The 19,859-nt window shown below is 35.6% G+C and overlaps 1 protein-coding gene across 2 annotated transcripts in view; it reads left to right on the top strand.

Moving 5' to 3' along the window:
* Positions 1-1,776: 1,776 nt before the first annotated feature.
* Positions 1,777-19,859, top strand: part of GOLPH3L (golgi phosphoprotein 3 like) — a 48,402-nt gene continuing 30,319 nt past the window's right edge. The window contains exons 1-2 of one of the 2 annotated variants that reach the window (XM_069480659.1): positions 1,777-1,926; positions 4,477-4,671. In XM_069480659.1, the coding sequence (XP_069336760.1) occupies positions 4,489-4,671 (183 nt within the window). In that variant the 5' untranslated portion in view covers positions 1,777-1,926; positions 4,477-4,488. Of the gene's footprint in view, positions 1,927-4,476; positions 4,672-19,859 lie in introns of those variants that run through there. The other variant, XR_011234583.1, reaches the window with a different exon arrangement.

Consider the following 19,859-nt stretch of genomic DNA (forward strand, 5'->3'; position numbering starts at 1 on the left):
AAAGGACACCATATTTCTATTTTAAGATGTGTTTTCCCTAACTCTGAAAATATGTATGTAATTTTAAGCAGTTTATACACTAAATTGAAGTTCTTAGCTGACTGTCATATTGTGGTCCTTAATCTTATTTGGGATAAATCCAACAGAACTTTTGAATAAAACTAAAAGTGTAAATGTCATGATTCTGTTCATTACCTAGTCAATATTGATCTATCTTCCACTTTGGTGGACACTTCCTTTAAATATATATTAACTTTTAAGGCCTTCTAAAGCCATTTTTGAAACAAGTAATGTTTACTTTGATGTTAAAATTTGGTAGGGTTCACTTTTTACTTGTGTTAAGACTATACCATTTAACTGCGTGTTTTAGTTATTGTGTTGTTATTGAAACAATGGTCTTCAGGCCGGGTGCGGTGGCTCACGCCTGTAATCCTAGCACTCTTGGAAGCCGAGGCAGGAGGATCGCTCGAGGTCAGGAGGTCAAGACCAGCCTGAGCAAGAGTGAGACCCCCGTCTCTACTAAAACATAGAAAGAAATAATCCGGACAGCTAAAAATATATAGAAAAAATTAGCCGGGCATGGTGGCACATGCCTGTAGTCCCACCTACTTGAGAGGCTGAGGCAGGAGGATCGCTTGAGCCCAGGAGTTTGAGGTTGCTGTGAGCTAGGCTGACGCCATGGCACTCTAACCTGGGCAACAGAGTGAGACTTTGTCTCAAAAAAAAAAAATGTTCTTCAGTACTTTGATACAATGTATTACCATAATATACAATGTACAATTCAAAAATTGGTGCTTTCCTTTTTTTTTTTTTTACATTTTTTACTACAAGACAAAAAGATAACTGATTTTTAAAGTCTCACATTTTTAGCAGCATAAATAAAATATTGTTCAGTATATAGGATTTTTCATGGCTTCTAATTTTTATTTAATTAGCAGAAAATGTTTGGGTACTATTTTTTAGATCATTTGGTAAGTATTACTTTGGAAAAGTTGAGCACACTTTCTAGATCTTTTGAGTGGTAGTATGAAAGATACTGTGCTTTTAATGAGAAACCTAAGAGCTAGTCCCAGCCTTGCCCCTTTTCTTTGCTTTAGAAAAGGAAGATTTAAAACTTGGTCTGTTTGCCCCTTGTAGTTTCAGCAGCTATATTCCAAAAATAAACACTATCCATAGGTTTGTCCGTAATAAGCTCTATAGGGAATGTTGGTATGTATGCTGTGGTAGAAAGGCACCCCTCCTTTTTAAGGTAAACCAAATAAACGTCCATAGACTGACCCAGGTCAGATTTTTCTGGAACAGTCAAGTCAGGGTTAAGCTGACTGCCAGAAACAACCAATTTTAAAATGTTTATTTATTCTTAGCTGTATTGATTGGATCTCAACACATCTCACCTAATTGTCCCGGGTATACGAGTTACCGTAACACACCTGCTGCACTGAAATTGACCAACAGAAACCTTTCGAGATTGGCAGCCCGTGTTAGCTCACTGAACGCTTTGATTGGCCGGCTTAATGGAGTGGGAGGAGCACAGCCCCCTTGCCTCTCTTCCACTAAGGTTCCTTCATTGGATTGACCAGCTGTCAGGTTGAACGAAAAACTGCCTCCTTTTGGTGGTGTTTGTCTGGATCGCAACACAATAGCCGGGTGGAGAGCCTCCCCTCGTAAGCTCCGATTGGCTGGGCTCAACCTTGGTGATTTCTGATTGGCCCAATGAAGAAACACCAAGGTAGGTTGCCTAGTGATCCTGAGGAAGCTGATGTGTTATTCCTTCTCTGCATCGAAGGATCAGGAAGTTTGTGCTCTCTGCTTGGCTGAGAAGTTTTTCACCTACTAGGACGGGGGTGGGGTGGGGGAACAGGTGTTTTCCTAAAATAGAGTACAAGCTGCAGCCTGCGTCCACCCGTAACCCAGGAGTAACATCAGGTAAGCAACGAGAAAAATCACATTTTCTAACGTCAAAAAAAAAAAAACCTCTAAATTTTTTGTTTTATGGGAAGAGGGAGGTTATTATTTATGTTTTTATTTTTGGCCATTTGTTTTTTTAAAATAAGATTTTTAACTAGTAAATATCCGGGGGAAATTAATTCCTCAAAGAAAATTCTTTATTTTCTTTCCTCTGAAGGTTTAAAGTTTCTTGCTTTGAGTTAGGAAATAATCCCAATTCACTGTGCCAAATAGGGTTAGTGCCCTTAAGCATTTATTTCGTGGTTCTCTTCCTCCTTCACTCTTCTTCCTGCCTCCCACAAAAAAATGGTGAATATACCCTTATGCAAAGAATCTTTGATAAGTTACTTCATTTGTATTTCTATTTTAAATGTTCACATGCATTTCTGAGTATTCATTTTAATCAGTATATATTTATTGAGCAGTTACAACGTTAAAGACATTTTCTAGTTGCTATGGAGAATATAAAAACCCAAGAAGAGAATATCCCTGCTCTCAAGAAGTTTACAGTTGAGAGACAGCCATACCAAAAGAAAGACTGTAATAAATACTTTAAAGGAAGTAAGTATAAAGCTCTGTGAAAGTACAGCTGAAGGAGAGTCCAGTTCTGGCCACGGGGCATATGGGTAATAGAGAAGGAGATTCACTTAAGGCTTCACAGTGGGTCAGTAGGCCTTTGAAGAAATGGGTAGAATTTAGAGGAAGAAAAAAGGGAGAGAACCCCAACAAGTACAAAGGAGCAGAGGCAGAAAGAAAGCATGTTTGAGAAAAGGTTTCACAACCGTATATATTGGGAATAATGGGAAATATTGCTAGAAGGTAGAACTGGGTCCAGTCATAATGACTCTTAAATACTATTCATTTGATCTTGAAAAAGATATATGTTTATATAATTGCTGATTAAAAATATTTCTTGGTCAGGCGCGGTGGCTCACACCTGTAATCCTAGCACTGGCTCACACCCGTAATCCTTGCACTCTGGGAGGCTGAGGCAGGAGGATTGCTTGAGCTCAGGAGTTCGAGACCAGCCTGAGCAAGAGTAAGACCCCCGTCTCTACTAAAAATAGTAAAAATTAGCCGGGTGTGGTGGTGCACGCCTGTAGTCCCAGCTACTTGGGAAGCTGAGGCAAGAGGATCTCTTGAGCCCAGAAGTTTGAGGTTGCTGTGAGCTAAGCTGATACCACAGCACTGGGCGACAGAGTGAGACTCTGTCTCAAAAAAAAAAAATTTTTTTTTGTTGCATATCATCTTAAAAACTGACATCTAGATTTATATATAATAAAATATGCTAACTTTAAATCATATCCCAGAGGATTTAGTGCAGTTTCTTGCGACTGTACATTTTTTAAACAACTGTAGTGCACAGAATAAAAGGACATGTTTGGTTTTTTCTTCCTTTTTTTTTTAATAATTGAGGAAAAACTTGCCAATCTTTTAACACTCTCTTGCCAGGACTTTTTGTTGGCAGCTGTTTGTGTATTTGCAGGATGGCTAGCTAGGGCTAGAGATGGTAAGTTTACTGACTGTGGAATTACTACACGTGATTTTCTGAGTGTTATCCTCTAGTGATCTCCAAAGTGAGTATATGAAATGAGTTATTAGGGTATGGGAAAGAAATATTAGAACATATATTTCTATTTAATTTTTCTTATTTTTTACTTTCTATTTTTTGTATATGTTTTATACTATAGTACCATTGAGTGTTTACAGATACTTTATATAAATTATACGCATTTTGGAGTTGAATGCTCACAATTTTTTGCTGTTCCATCTTATTTAACTTGGAGATCCATTTTGTGAAAGAGGAGTGATAGTGGTGTGCATTCACTCTTGGGTTATACGTTATATATAAGAAATCTATAGGCTTTAAAAGATCATTTCTACTGGACTTTTGAAGTACTGATTTGATCTTTTATCACTGTCATCTGTGGAGTCCAGGCTATTGTATTTTGGAAAAGATAGTGTGTTACCCACCCATTTTTTCTGGTCATTACTCCTTCCTTTCCTTCTATATTTAAATTTGTAAATATTTCCTATTTCTTATGTATTTATTTATTTTTGTATTTCTCTTTAATACATCCAGAATTTGTTTGGAGGGGAGAATGCCTGTGATACAGATACAGAGAAAGGGCTTTCTTTCTTTCTTTTTTTTTTGAGACAAGTCTTCCTCTGTTGCTCAGGCTACAGTGGCATGATCATAGCTCACTGCCACCACAAAATCCTGGGCTCAAGTGATCCTCCTGCCTCAGCCTCCCAAGTAGCTGGGACTACAGGTACATGACAACAGACTCGGCTAATTTTTCCATTTTTTGTAGAGACAAGGTCTCATTTTTGCTCAGGCTGGTCTTGAACCCCTGGCCTCAAGCTGTCATCCCGCCTCAGCCTACCAGAGTGCTAGGATTACAGGTGTGAGCCACCATGCCCGGCCTGTTTCCTCTTTATATGCATTTTTAGTATGCATGTTTGAATATCTATATTTGTTTATTTATATAAGCACACATACAGATATTTTTTCACCATTCCCTCCAGAAACAGGTAAGAATGACCACTTTAACTCATCGAGCCCGTCGAACTGAAGTAAGCAAGAACTCTGAAAAAAAGATGGAAAGTGAGGAAGACACTAATCAGGAGAGGAGTCCAGACGATGAAGACTCTGGAGACTCTAAGGATATACGCCTCACCCTTATGGAAGAAGTATTGCTCCTGGGACTAAAAGATAAAGAGGTAATTCAGTTAGGTTTGCTAGCATAGCTCAAAGAATATTAAATATTGGCATGTTTTAAGAAATAATCTGATGGAATATTTTCATTAATGCTAAATTGGCCTTAGAATTGTGCTCGGACCATCCGGGAGTTGGAGAATTTTGGGAAGGTGACTGATAATTTGAGTGTAAAATCCGAAAGTATAATTACTTGAAGTGTAATTTAATTACAAAGTTACTCCAAAATTTTAGAGGATACAGGTGAGGAGAATATAGTGTAAAGTTTTATACTTGTAATTTCTCAAATCAGATTGATGGTGAAATAATAGCCCCTTATTAAAGTAAAAAAGAGGGCCCACACATCAAAGTCTTCATAAGCTTTGGAGAGAAAAAGTCTTTTAAATGAAAAGACAAGGAACGTGTGATTGTGATTAGCTATCTTACAGAAATAATGAATAGGTTTCTTATGGGAGAAATAATTTTTTAATTCTCTTCTGTGTATCTTTAGAAGTTGAATATCAACAATGATGAGGATTATTTTAATTTTAGAAAATTTTTTAAAATAATTTTAGCTTTCCTTTTCTTTCTAATTTTCTCCTTATTAATAGAACATTTATTTTATAGTACAGTCTTGAAATAGTGAGTTTTGTGATATAACCAAATATTTTCCTGGCTTTTCTACTTTTAGTACATATTATCCTTTGTTTGTAACTTTTTACTGTGTTTTCCCATCACTCTCTTCCCTTATGAAGAAATTATAAAGGTATATAGATGTAATGTTTTAAACAATCTGCTTCCTTTCCAAGAAAGTCTTTAGTAAATAACAAAAAAAGTATATTTATTATGGGCCTCTGAAAACATATAAAATTAAAATGTTACATTGTGTGCAGTGGCTCACGCCTGTAATCACAGCACTTTGGGAGGCTGAGGTAGAAGGGTCGCTTGAGGCCAGGAGTTCAAGATCAGCCTGGGCAACACAGCAAGAGCCCATCTCTACAAAAAATTTAAAAAATACCTCCGTGTGGGGACATGGACCTATAGTCCCAGCTACTCAGGAGGCTGAGGCAGGAGAATTGCTTGAGCCCAGGAGTTCAAGGCTAGAGTGAGCTATGCTCACACCACTACATTCCAGCCTGGGTAACAGAGTGAGACCCTATCTCAAAAAAGTAAATAAATAAAATAAAATGTTACTTTATATTTTTAAAAATACTAAATTTGGCTTTGATAATTGTCTTTAGCTAGAAATGAATTGGCTGCATACATCTAGTAACATCTCTTGTTTTCTACATTAATTCCTCAACTTGGAAATACCCTTGTTTTTTAGACTTTGCATTTTGTTTATTTGCTATTTTCCTTTCTCTGTTGTTTGTCATGTTGAATTACCAATTTGAACAAAATTTAAAAGATCTGTGATAGTCTGTATGTTGTTAAAACTAATATTAGAGACATGTCCATATGTACTTGGGCAAGACACAGGTATATCAGAAATTCTTGCCAGTTTTATAAAATGTAAATAAATGGAAATCCAAACCACCTCTTCAAGAGAATGTCAGAATAGGACCGAAGATTAGGTGGTATAAATACTGTTTTGAGATGTTTACACAGTGCCTAGGGAACATTTCCTGACTGTGTAAGAAAAATATATAGAACTAAAAGCTATTTGGTTTGTTTTAGTTTTGAATCGGAATGATTAATTTCCTGCTGACCGTAGGCACTAGAATTTTTGCTTCTATGCTGTAGAGAAACTGCGTTTGGACTTGTCTTTGTGTGTTTATAAATTTACAATAGTTCATATAAATTTTAGGAAATAGAATGAAAACTAAAGGATCTCATTAAGAGCTATGGCCACAGTAAGTACTTAACATATTGGTGAGATACTATGCAAAATAAGCAGATAATTAACCACCTTTTGAATTGCTCTAATTTTATTTTTGAAGATAGTTGACAAATTTTTAGCTTTCAATTGGCTCAGGAACAATAAAAAATGATAAATCCTTAGGTGTAAATGAATAGGAGAGATCAAACCTTGTGATTTATTTAAGTAGTAGTTACAAAATGCCAGTTACATAACTATCTCTAAAAATACTGATTTCCAAGTCTCATTTTTTCTCATCTCCCAAACTATTAGTAGATTTATTTAATCAATATTTAGTGTGATTAGGGACACCCATTATGTGCTTAGCATTATGCCAAATACTAAGGTAAATATAAAGCAGTAATAATTTATGGTCTCTGCCCTCAAGAAACTTGCATTCCAGCTGGAAAGACAAAGATACATATTTTTTACAAGTATGTATAAAAGGTCCATCAATAGCAGAATGGATAAAAATGAATTGTCCATTTTTTAAATGAGTACAAGTATATTATCTATACCGAATGAAAATGAACATTGGTACACAGCATATATATTTCTCACATTATGTTCGGTAAAGAAAGCTAGTTACATGTCTTGAGTTGTTCTAAGGAAAAAAAGCCAGACACAAAAAAATACTTTCTGTATGATTCGATTTATATGAAACTCAAAAAACTGTAGTGTTTGGGGTTGCATATTTAGGTAGTAAAACTATAAAGAAAAGCAAGGAAGGAATTGCTATAGTTTTTGGGATAGTGGTTATCTTTGGGGGGGCAGGTTGGGGAAGGAAAGGGGTGATAGTGATTAGAAAGCATGAGGTGCATTTCTGAATACTATTAATAACAGTTTTCTGTTTCTGGACCTGGAGGAAGTTTCATAGGGCTTCACTTTGGGATAACTGAGCTTTTCACTTTTGTGTACTCTTCTGTATGTGCATTATATTTTGCAATACAAAATATTCTTTTAAAAGTAAACAATTAAAAGCAAGTTTTTTCATGTTAGAACAATGAGCAGAGGGAGTTAGAAAGAGGAGAAATCATCATGGATTGGAATAATGGGGAAGAATAGAAGGCATTAAAATAAGCCATGCCTTTAAGAATGGGTAGGATTAACATGAATGGAGAGAAGGAAACACAGTTTGGATGAGGGAACCTGAGTGAGCAGAGTGTCATGAGCTCAGTGAGTTTGGGAGAAAATTGAGAAGGCCAGTAAGACTGAAGTAGGTGGAGAACAATGACACTCAAAATTGGTAAATTACATTTAGACCAGATTATAGATGATTTTGATTGCCAGGCAGAGACTTTTGGACTCTTTCCTTTAGGTAAAAGAGAATCAGCCTAATGAAAACAACAAAGCCCATTTAACTTTCGTGTCCAAATTTAGGATTTAATGACATTTTTACTATATGTCCTTTGTGAGTATATGTTTTCAGAAGTATATAATTGCTTGTTTTTACATGGTTTGAGGTTTGTGACATGTCAAAAAAAAATTATAAATGTTAAACTTTGTATCCCAAACTCTCAAAGTTAACTTTTGCTGAAAGAGTTCCCGAAGATCCTCTGTTACAGTAGGCCATATATTCAAATTGCCTGTGAAATATTGTATACCATTCATTAGATTCTTCTTAGTAGTTGCCACAGACTGGTTTTAAAATGTTAAGCATCATTGTCTTATGAAAACAATCAAGAAATTTAAATATAATTTGAGGAGTCTAACCTTTCAAGCACAGTTAAAATTAGATATTATCGGCCGGGCGCGGTGGCTCACACCTGTAATCTTAGCACTCTGGGAGGCCGAGGTAGGCGGATTATTTGAGCTCAAGCGTTCGAGACCAGCCTGAGCAAGAGTGAGACCCTGTCTCTACTAAAAATAGAAAGAAATTATATGGACAGCTAAAAATATATATAGAAAAATTAGGCAGGCATGGCGGCCCATGCCTGTAGTCCCAGCTACTCGGGAGGCTGAGGCAGGAGGATCGCTTGAGCCCAGGAGTTTGAGGTTGCTGTGAGCTAGGCTGACGCCATGGCACTCACTCTTGCCCAAGTAACAGAATGAGACTCTGTCTCAAAAAAAAAAAATAATAATAATAATAATAGATATTATCTGAGTTCAATAACACTGACCTCAAGTGAGAAAGTAAAACTTGAGCACCAGCCTGACCAAAATAAAATAGATTTATCTTCTGCTAAAATCAGGTATCTGTTTGTCGTTATTGCCTTTGGTAAGAGTTTTGATATAGATATTATTGACTCATGAACAGTTAATGCTGTAATTGAATTGTTGGTGTATTTAAAACCTCTCATTTATTAGAACCTTTTATTAAATTAAGTTACTTGTAAGAGGAATGAGCCTATTAATGCTTTGGATTTTTGGTCATAATCTCTTAATTTCTCACCTTTTCAATTTGTATATAGTGTTTTTTTTAACCCTCCTCTCTTTCTTGCAAAGCTTTTTCCTAGTAATGCTGTTTATTGAATACTTACTATACACTGTGAAAGAAAAGCTTTTCACCACATTTCTCATATGTCACTGTAGTAAAAATTGGCAAGAAATATTGTTCATTGGAATTATGGAAATATTAGGTCATTAAATATGAAATATCTGATTTCGAATCAAAAGTTTAGTTTATTATATCTCAAACAAGCAGCAGTACAATTAGTCAAAGTATGCCCCTAAACTGTCAACACAGTTTTGCCATCTTAATGGTAGCTTGTTTATGCCAGCATCAAAGAAGCCTGGAGAGCAAGTGGTGATGAAATCGCAAAAGGCGTTTTCCACTGCTTGTTTTTTGGTTTTGTTTTTTTTTTTTTTTGAGACAGAGTCTTGCTCTGTTGCCCAGACTAGAGTGCCATGGCATCAGCCTAGCTCATAGCAACCTCAAACTCCTGGGCTCAAGCAATCCTACTGCCTCAGCCTCCCAAGTAGCTGGGACTACAGGCATGCACCACCATGCCTGGCTAATTTTATATATATATATTTTTTTTAGTTGTCCAGATGATTTCTTTGTATTTTTTAGTAGAGATGGGGTGTCGCTTTTGTTCAGGCTGGTCTCAAACTCCTGACCTCGAGCAATCCTCCCGTCTCAGCCTCCCAGAGTGCTAGGATTGCAGGCATGAGCCACCGCTCCCGGCCTCCACTGCTTGTTGAGAATTGAATATTTTTCCTTGCAAGAAGTGGTCCAAAGCCTGGAAGAAGTGGTAGTCAGTTGGTGCAAGGTCTGGTGAATATGGTGGATGACAGAGAGTTTCAAAGCCCAGCCTCTATAGTTTGAGCAGCATTGTTTTTTGTGACACATAGTCTTACAAGAGGATTAGCCTGTCTATTGACCAATCTCAGCTGCTTAATCGCAAGCATCCTCATCATTTCATCCAATTGATTGCAGTAGACATCCACTGTAATCGATTGACCAGGTTTCATGAAGCTGCAGTGGGCAATACCAATGCTGGACCACCAAGTAGACACCATTAGATTTTTTGATGAATATTTGGTTTTGGTTTGGACTTTGTTTTGGCACTTCATCTTTATCTAGCCATTGTGCTGAATGCTTGCAATTGTCAAAAAGAATCTATTTTTCATCACATATAACAATACTGTGTAGAAACGGTTCACCTTTATGTTGTGACAGCAAAGACAGGCAAGCTTAGAGACGATTTCTCTTCTGACGCTCATTTAATTCATGTAGTACCCATCTAGCCAGCTTCTTTACCTTGCTGATTTGTTTCAAATGGTCCAATATTGTTGGAACAGAAACATCAAATTTGCTGCTAATTTATGCATAGGTTGAGATAGATTTGCTTCCACTACAGCTTTCAGCTCATCATTATCTACCTTTGTCTCAGGTCACTCACATGGCTCACTTTCAAAATTAAAATCACCAAAATGGAACTGCTCAAACCATCAATGTACTGTGCGTTCATTAGCCACATCCTTCCCAAACACTTCAATGATATATATTTTTTTTTTTTTTGAGACAGAGTCTCACTCTGTTGCCCGGACTAGAGTGCTGTGGCGTTAGCCTAGCTCACAGCACCCTAAAACTCCTGGGCTCAAGCGATCCTTCTGCCTCAGCCTCCCAAGAGGCTGGGACTACAGGCATGCGCCACCATGCCTGGCTAATTTATTCTATATATATTTTTAGCTGTCCATATAATTTCTTTCTATTTTTAGTAGAGACACGAGGGGTCTCACTCTTGCTCAGGCTAGTCTCAAACTCCTGACCTTGAGCAATCCTCCCACCTAGGCCTCCCAGAGTGCTAGGATTACAGGCGTGAGCCACTGTGCCCGGCCTTCAGTGATATTTCGAGCTATCTGTGCTTCATTGGTTCCATGATGGAACTCATATTCAAAAATAACACAAATTTTTGACTTATCCATGGTTTCACAAAAATTGGTGTTAAAAAAAAGTGAAAGATAATCACAAGCCAAAACATATGTTTGAAAGACTGAGGATATACCTTCACAATAGGGAAAAAAACCAAGAAGTGTCAAAGTGAAATGTCAGAGATATCAACTATTAAACTTGGGATATTTCATACTTAATGACCTAATAACATATTTTCACTCATTTGGTCACTAAAAATTTATTGAATGCCCATATATATCAAGTGCTGGATATAGAAAGAGAACAATGACAATAGTCCCTGTTTTTGAGGTCAATTTATGGTTTAGTGCCATGGGGTGGTTGGAGAGGTTGGGAGTGGAATCAGGAAAGTCAGCAGACCATTGCAGTACAGTGTGCTATGTGCATAAGTGGCACACTAGTTAGGTACTAAGGGAACAAGGAGGAAAGGCACCTAACTCAGACAGGTGGTAGGAAGAAGTAGTGGGGGAGGGAAGGAGAAGAGATCCTGGGAATGACTTATGGGAGATGATAACTCTTAACCTGAATTCTGAAGATTAGCAAGAGTTAGTTTGTGAAGAGAGAGAGTTTCTATAAAAAAAGAATATCACCAAGATGTTTGTGGTAATTTCGGTGATTTGCAACTGGAATAACTGCAGATATTTGAAAGCATCCCATCTCCTTTTAACGAACACCAGTGTTTTAAAATTTCAGGACCAAACAGAGCTAGACATCCAGTTACATGCTTTATTGTTTAACTTTTCTAAAATTGTGAAATTAAGTATATCTAGAAAAGTATATAAAATGCATATGTACAGTTTAACAAATAATTTTAAAGGAAACAGTTAGGTAACCACCAATAGAACAATATCAGCATCCTAGAAGCTGCCTCTTGTTCCCTGCCCTAATCACATGTTGTCCACCTCTCTGTAGTTTTATCATATGTACATATCCCTTAGTAATATCTTTAGTTTTGCTTGTTTCTAAACTCTATATTATTGAGTTAATACTGTTATATATCTTTTATCAATATCTAATGTTTGTGAGAGTCGTCCATGTTGTTGTATATAATCTAATTTTAATACAGTTTATTGTGATGTAGTATTTCATTGTATGAATATGACATTATTCATTCATTCTGTGGGATAATGCTGTGGTCCCCAACTCCTGGGCCGCAGACCAATACCAGTCTGTCGCCTGTTAGGAACTGAGCTGCACAACAGGAGGTGAAGCTTCATCTGTATTTATAGATGCTCCCCATCACTTGCCATTCCCCTCTAGTCCCCCCAACCCCATCCATGGACAAATTGTCTTCCATGAAACTGGTCCCTGGTGCCAAAAAGGTTGGGACTGCTAATTAATGGACATTCAAGAATCCATTATGAGCAGTGTTGCTAAGAATATCCTTGTACTTTCAGTGATATTCTTTCAAACAATGCCAGTATTCATACATATATAAAAAATGATAAATCAGACTAAATAAAGCTTTTATTTTTAATTATTAAGTATGTTAATACCATGCTTTTTCAAACTACTAATGATTCTCTGCCAGGTATAGTTTATCATTATAATTTATTAACAATGGGAGATTAGAAGTAAAAGCTTATTTAAAAGCGGTAAAAAAATTTCAGTGAACTAATCAAAAAGGTCTACAAAATCAGCCATGATAAGTCAGTATACAACTTGTCAATTATTGGTTATCATGAAGAAATTGCTGCTCCTAGAAAATGACTCAGTTCTAAAACATTTTATTAAAATTAAAAGATTAAAAGTCTAATTTAGGTTAATACCTTGTCTTGCCTTTTAGTTTCCTGATGACACAGAATGAATAATAAATCTTCTTGGTAGTTATTACCATTGTGAATGGGGCAAGTGTTTCAGAAGGACTTGTTTGTCAGGTTTTTTTCTTTAAACATAGGTTGTTAAAAAATTGTTTTTTATTATATCCAGCCATGTAAACTCAAAGAATTATTTACTATTGGTATAAAAGGAAATAAACTGGAAGACCAAAGTCCTATTTTAACAGTAGGAAAATATAGTCTAAGCTTTTTCATTGAGAGCGTCTACCTAATTCTCCCAACCCTCAGATGTACACTGTTCTCTTCTAAAATATCTGGTAATGATATTGAGACAAAGCCACCCACTTAAATTTGGGCTTTTGGCTGTAACCACTGAGCCTATAAACTTGCTGTGAGCCATTTCATCTCTTTTGTCTCCTTCACATTTTATGTTTGTATAACTTAGAGTTTTCAAAACATTTTACACTTTCTCTTGCTTAATCCTGCGAGGCAGGTATCATCCTCTCTTTATGGGAGTCAAAGTTAAATGGTTATTTGGGCAATAAGTTGTAGGATTTACTTTCATACTAACTCTGTGTTTAAAAAAGGACATGCTTACAAAACAAGTATCACATATTTTTCTATGTTTCTTGCTAAGATAAAGAGAATTGTTCAGAATCATTAACTGCTTAGTGTGACCCCAAGAATTTCATCTCCTTGGGTAGCTTCATACGGATTTTAATTTATGCCTTTTATTAAGATAAAAGATTGGCCGGGCACAGTGGCTCAGCCTGTAATCCTAGCACTCTGGAGCCAGAGGCGGGAGGATTGCTTGAGCTCAGGAGTTCAAGACCAGCCTGACCAAGAGCAAGACCCCATCTCTACTAAAAAACAAAAAAAAATTAGCCTGGCAACTAAAAATAGAAAAAAAATTAGCTAGGCATGGTGGCACGTGCTTGTAGTCCCTGCTACTTGGGAGGCTGAGGCAGGAGGATCACTTGAGCCCAGGAGTTTGAGGTTTCAATGAGCTAGGCTGACACCACTACACTCTAGCCAGGACAACAGAGCAAGACTCTGTCTCAATCAATTAATCAATAAAATAAAAGATTATTATGTTCTGCAGTAATTTTTGACACATGAGTTATTTTTTCAAGTCTCATCCATATCTTTCTTGTTCAAATGTTTAATACCCGAGCAAAGCTCAAGCTTAGAAAAATATTTTGAGATCCCATAAAAAACATTAAGTCAACATGAGTAATGTCAGAAAAGGGAAAGTACCACTATAAGGAGTTCTGAATGATTTGATTTTGTTATTTTTACTTCAAATTTTTTTATATTCATACCTCAAATATTAAGGAGAAAATAGGAAAGTTCTATGCATTATTTTCTCTTCCCCCTCTTTCCTCAAGCAAGATATTCTGGTCATAAAGGGCAACAAGTCCCAGTAAGTAAGAAGTTTGAATAACCCGATTTGCAAAGGAAAACTGTATAAAAAGGCAGTAAATAATATTTAATTATTATAACCACATCTTTAGAAGGTTAATGTGGAAATAGTCATTAATTTTTTTCCTCAGTCACTCAGCCATAGATTAGAACACATGTCACATATCCTCTTTATGGAAGGAGGAGAAGACTATTATACTAAAAAGAGGTAAATATGAGTAAGTGGTGTTTTTTCTTTCATCTTAAAGCTTAAAACCAAATGAATAGATAGGCCTCTTCTAGATTTTTCTGTGGGAGTATGATTATATTAGTTTGCTAGGGCTGCTATAATGAAATACCACAGACTGGGTGGCTTAAACAACAGAACTTAATTTTCTCGTAGTTGTGGAGGTTAGAAGTTCAAGATCAAGATTGGCAGATTTGGTTTCTTCTCCTCTCACCTTGCTTTGCTGTGTCCTCTTGTGGTCTTTCCTCTGTGTGCATGAATCCCTGTTGTCTCTATGTGTCCAAATTTCCTCTTCTTAAAAGAATACCAGTCAGAATGGATTAGGGCCCACTCTAACAACCTCATTTTAATTTAATCACCTCTTTAAAGGCCCTATCTCCAAACACAGTCATATTCTGAGATACTGGGGATTATAACTTCAACCTATGAAATTTAAGGGTACACAATTCAGCTCATAACAATGATTTAGAAAGGTTTTAGAGGTAATTGCATAATAATTGACTTATGTCCACCTGGATGGAGTACAGTTCACCCTCAGGAAGTGTCATTAAAATTGTATAATGGGTGATTTTTTCCCTTCAAGTCAGCCAATATTTATTTTTCTCAGCAAGGCACTGAGAAAAACAAGAAAAATGCAAAAGGAGCTAAGATGCTTATCTTCCCTCAAGGAGCATAAGGATCTGATAGGGAAGAAAGGATATATATACAATAACCATACTACTAGGCACAATATGTAAGTGTGATGAGAAAGGTACCCAAAAAGTGCCATAGGAACATGGAAGAGGAAGAAATTCTTTGTTGGTTACTCTACTTTCTCTGCCCTCACAGCTGTCCAAAAGTTTTAAGGTGAGAATGGCAAATAGAAAAAAATACAAAGTCAATGGGTTTGCGTTTACTAAGGTGTTAACTGGTAGGCCTCTGCTCTCTCCCTTTTTGGGTATATGTTTATTTCTTCTTAAAAATTTGCCTAAGTTATAAAAATAGCTTTATTACTTTTTATTATTTTAAGAGTAAAATATGTCTGCACTTAGAAATTCAGACAGAGATTCACATGAGAACACTTACTGGAGTGATAGTAATGTTCTGTATCTTGAAAGGGGTGTGAGATAACACAGATACATGCATTTGTCAAAACTGAACTTAACATCTATTCATTTCACCCTATGTAAATTATTCCTTAATTTTCTTTAAAAGGTGTAAAGAAGAAAATAAAAACATTATGGACTTTTTTCTGTGCATATATATAGATAGATAGATGCATAATTACAAAAAATTGATTATATCAAACTAGTTATTTTGTAGCATTCTTTTTCCATTAATATAATGTGGACATCTTTCATGCCAATAAATATAAATCATTTTTAATGGTTTCATAGGATTCCATTAAATAAATGTATATTATTATTAACTTTAAGGCCAGTCTGCAGCCTCCTTGAGGGCAGAACAGTATTTTCCTAGCTTTCTAGCCCTTGGTTATCTGTCTGACCTTATTTTTCACTAGTCAGTCTACTTGCCGCTCCAGTCCCATTTGTCTTTTTTATATATTCCTGCCTTCTTACCTTCCCCATAGTTTGTTTTAATTAAATTCTACCTTTCCTTTCAAAGCCCATCACAAATCCAACACTGACCTTTCTATTCCCTGAATTCTCTTGCATTTATCATACCTCTCAAAGTGCTTCGTTACCATCTTTTATATTCTAATTTTCTTGTAAGCAATGGATAAAAGCACAGGCTTTGGAATCAGACATATCTGCATTCAAATCATAGGTCCACTACTTACAAGCTATATGACTTGGCCTCTCTTTTCATATTTTTTTGTTCTTATTAATAATATTGACTTAATAGTGCTTTTGTGAAAATTAAATTAACTAATTATATAAAATTTTTAACTCAGAGCCTGACACATATAACTGCTTAATAAATACAATAAATAGTAATCATAGCTGGGCATGGTGGCTCATGCCTATAATCCCAGCACTTTGGGAGGCTAAGGCGAGAGGATTGCTTGAGGCCAGGAGCTAGAGACCAGCCTGGGTGACATAGAGAGGCCTCCTCTGTACGAAAAATAAGAAAAAAATGAGCCCGTATGGTGTCACGTGCCTGTAGTCCTAACTACTCAGGAGATTGAGGTGGCAGGATCACTTGAGCCCAGGAGTTTGAGGCTGCAGTGAGCTATGAGCACTCTACTCTGAGCAACAGATGAGACACCATCACTTTAAAAAAAAAAAAATTGTAACCATTATTCTTAAGTTTTTGTTGGTGGTGTTTAAGCACTGTTAGTCTTAGCTCTCAATTAAATGGTACTTTTCTTGTGGGCAAAGAAACCTTAGTTGAATGCTAGGCATAAATAGCCACTTACATACTTTAAACTAAACATCTGTAGGGTAGCTTTAAGTTTTCAAAGCAGTAGTTTCTCATTTACTAGACTTAAAAATAATCACTTGAACCAGCTCTTACAAACTGAGCAACCAATGGCCTAATCTTAGTAATCTTTGACTTCTTTGTTTCAGTGGCTTTACAGATAGTGTGGGGAAAAAAAAGTAAATAAGATTGTTCACTATTTTCTTACTTGGAAGATACACCATACCTCATGAAATTTACTTGGGGATATAATCTGGGAGATAGAAAACCCACTTGATAACTGAATTAGTTCTATGTGGCTTCTAGGAATTTTAGATGAATTGCTGAGGTGTAGAGGAAAAGAGAGAGTTTATTTTGCTTTTACATACCTCTCTCTCGGTACTGGTAACAACTCCAGATTTGGAAATTTATGAAAGGATCCTTGCACTCTTAGTTTTGTACTCTTTCCCACTGATTTCCATTCCCACTTTTGCTTGTTTAATTTTCTCACCTCTAATCTAAAATGTTACAGAAGCATCATATGGAAACTCCCTGCTTCTCTGGATTTTGCTTCCCTCACTGCACAATAAAAAGTAATTTCTGTGGCATCTTCTAGCTGTAAAATTAATCTAAATTAGGATTAAATAAAAATTTGTCAATAATAATTTTATTATTTCTAACCAGCTTTTAAAATTTAGTTAATTTTTGAGATAAGATTTATGGCTGCATGTAATTACGTTTTGGGGTCTTTCATAGGTGAAGAATTTAGATGTCTCCCCAGAAGACTAAATTTCTTATATTTCATTTTCAACTTTAATTAGAATTTCTGCTCATAGAGTCATGAGGAAAGTGTGCTTTTTTTCCTTTGCCCCCCCGAAAGTATGCTTTTAGTTCTGATCCTCTGTACATTACTATTTTAGATGGTACTTTGGGTTGGTCAAGCAGAGTATTGGAGATGTACTACCACTACCCATTCTATGTAGACATCTAATTGCACGTTAGATGCTTTATGTGGCAGTTAAGTCTTTCCCAGCACTATCATCCTTTGCCATTAGAAGTATGACTGTTAACATTTTCACTCTAGTCATAAGAAAGATTTAAAGGAATAATGCAAGCTTTGAAATTATAAAGGCTCACACAACTGTTATTTTTCTTGTTTGCTTTGGGAAAAAATGTGTGAAAATAGTACATGCTCTTCAAAAAGAATTTAAACAATAGAGAGAAGTATAATGAACAAAGTAAAAAAAAAAAAACTCCCCAGAAATATTGTGAATATTGTTAGACTTTTTATTTATTTTTTTATTTTTTTGAGACAGAGTCTTGCTTTGTTGGCTGGGCTACAGTACCATGGCGAGAGCCTAGCTCACAGCAACCTCAAACTCCTGGGCTCAAGCAACCCTTTTGCCTCATCCTCCCAAGTAGCTGGGACTACAGGCATGTGCCACTATGCCCGGCTAATTTTTTCTACATATTTTTAGTTTTCCGGCTAATTTCTGTCTACTTTGTTTTGTTTTGTTTTTTAGTTGTCTGGCTAATTTCTTTCTATTTTTAGTAGAGATGGGGTCTCGCTCTTGCTCAGGCTGGTGTCGAACTCCTGAGCTCAAGCAGTCCTCTCACCTCGGCCTCCCAGAGTGGTAGGATTACAGGCGTGAGCCACCATGCCCAGCCTTGTTAGACTTTTTAAAATTCTAAAACATTCCCTTTTGTTCAACAAATACTGAGGAGTAAAAAAAAAAAAAGAACAAAAAAAAACTCCCTTTTTTCAAAATTATGTATAATTCAGACATACAAAAATGTATTAAAAAAATATAAAACTCCCATATAACCACCATGCATAGATTCAAATAAGATAGAGGCGGTCTGTGAATTATGGTAATAGAATAGACTATACATATTATAAGTTTGACAAAATAATTGTAATTTTAAAATTGGGAAGTAAGGTAATAAAGAAAGTATGGGAGGGATATTAACTTTTATAACAAGAAGTCAATTAGCTAATGTCTATAATTGAAACATTTAGTTTAAAAAAAATAAATAACCCCAACCTCTTATAGTCTCTTTTTTCAATCTTAGAAAGGAATCTTTTAGGAATATCTCTTGTAAACTTCATTTTCTTTTTTATGTTAATTTAACTGAAATTATATTTATTACATTTTACTTTCAAAATTACACATGTAGAATGATTTATCTCATTTTTTAGAATGTAATAAAAGTAAGTTTACTTGAATTTGGCATAAAAAGAAAATTGAGATTAAACTGACTATTGCTTTTCTTTATTACAAGATATTATTTCAGAAGGCCCACCTAAGGTTAAGAAAAGAGATTCTGAAAGACAAAGGACTATGTGTGAACTTTGGCTCCTGATTCAAACACATCATTTATTAAAAAAAATATATTAACGAATTGATGGAATATGAAGGCTTGCTGAATATTTGATAATATTAAGGAATTCTGGTAGTGTTTTTTTTATAGTTGTAATATTGGTATTGCAGTTTCTTAAAAAATCCTCATCTCTTGGGGAGAATATTGTGGTATCTTATGAATGAAATGATATAATGGCTGGGATTTGCACAAAAGTAATCTGGGATTGGGGTGGAGTGGGAGATACAGATGAAAGATTATATTTGGTACCGCTGAAGCTAGGTGATGGCTACATAGAACTTCATAATCTCTCTACTTTGTATATATTTGAAAATGTTAAACCAAAAATATTTTAAAAAAAGACATTGGGGTCATGTTTCTTAACCACATGATTCAATTTTAGAAAATATCCTATTGATACCCTGTGGTAAAATTATTACTCTCACAGTTTCTTCTCCCTCTATTACTGAATATTTTATGGAGGTTTATAACATATACCAATGCTGTTGTTGCATAATTCACACAAACCTTTGCCATGATGCAAAGCCCCAGAATTGGGGTTGGGAGAGAAGCAAATGGGAAAATTGGTGGATAGGAAAGAAGATACATGAATTTTATATAGAGAGAAAAATCTGTTTTTATATAGAGAGAAGAATCTGTTTTTACATATACCCAAATGGTAATAGGATAATGGACTTTATAGGTGAATTTTATTTTATTTTTTGTAATTTTCTTTTCAAGTTTTCTGCAGTGTATAATGCTAGTTTGTAATCAAAGAGAGAAAAGCTATTTGAAAATAAAAAATATATCTACAGTTACCTAGTTTTGCTCTTCTGAGATTAGCACATACCATAATTGCCTTTAACTGTTTC

The sequence above is a fragment of the Eulemur rufifrons genome, chromosome 8 (assembly GCF_041146395.1).
Source record: "Eulemur rufifrons isolate Redbay chromosome 8, OSU_ERuf_1, whole genome shotgun sequence".
Classification (NCBI taxonomy): Eukaryota; Metazoa; Chordata; class Mammalia; order Primates; family Lemuridae; genus Eulemur; species Eulemur rufifrons.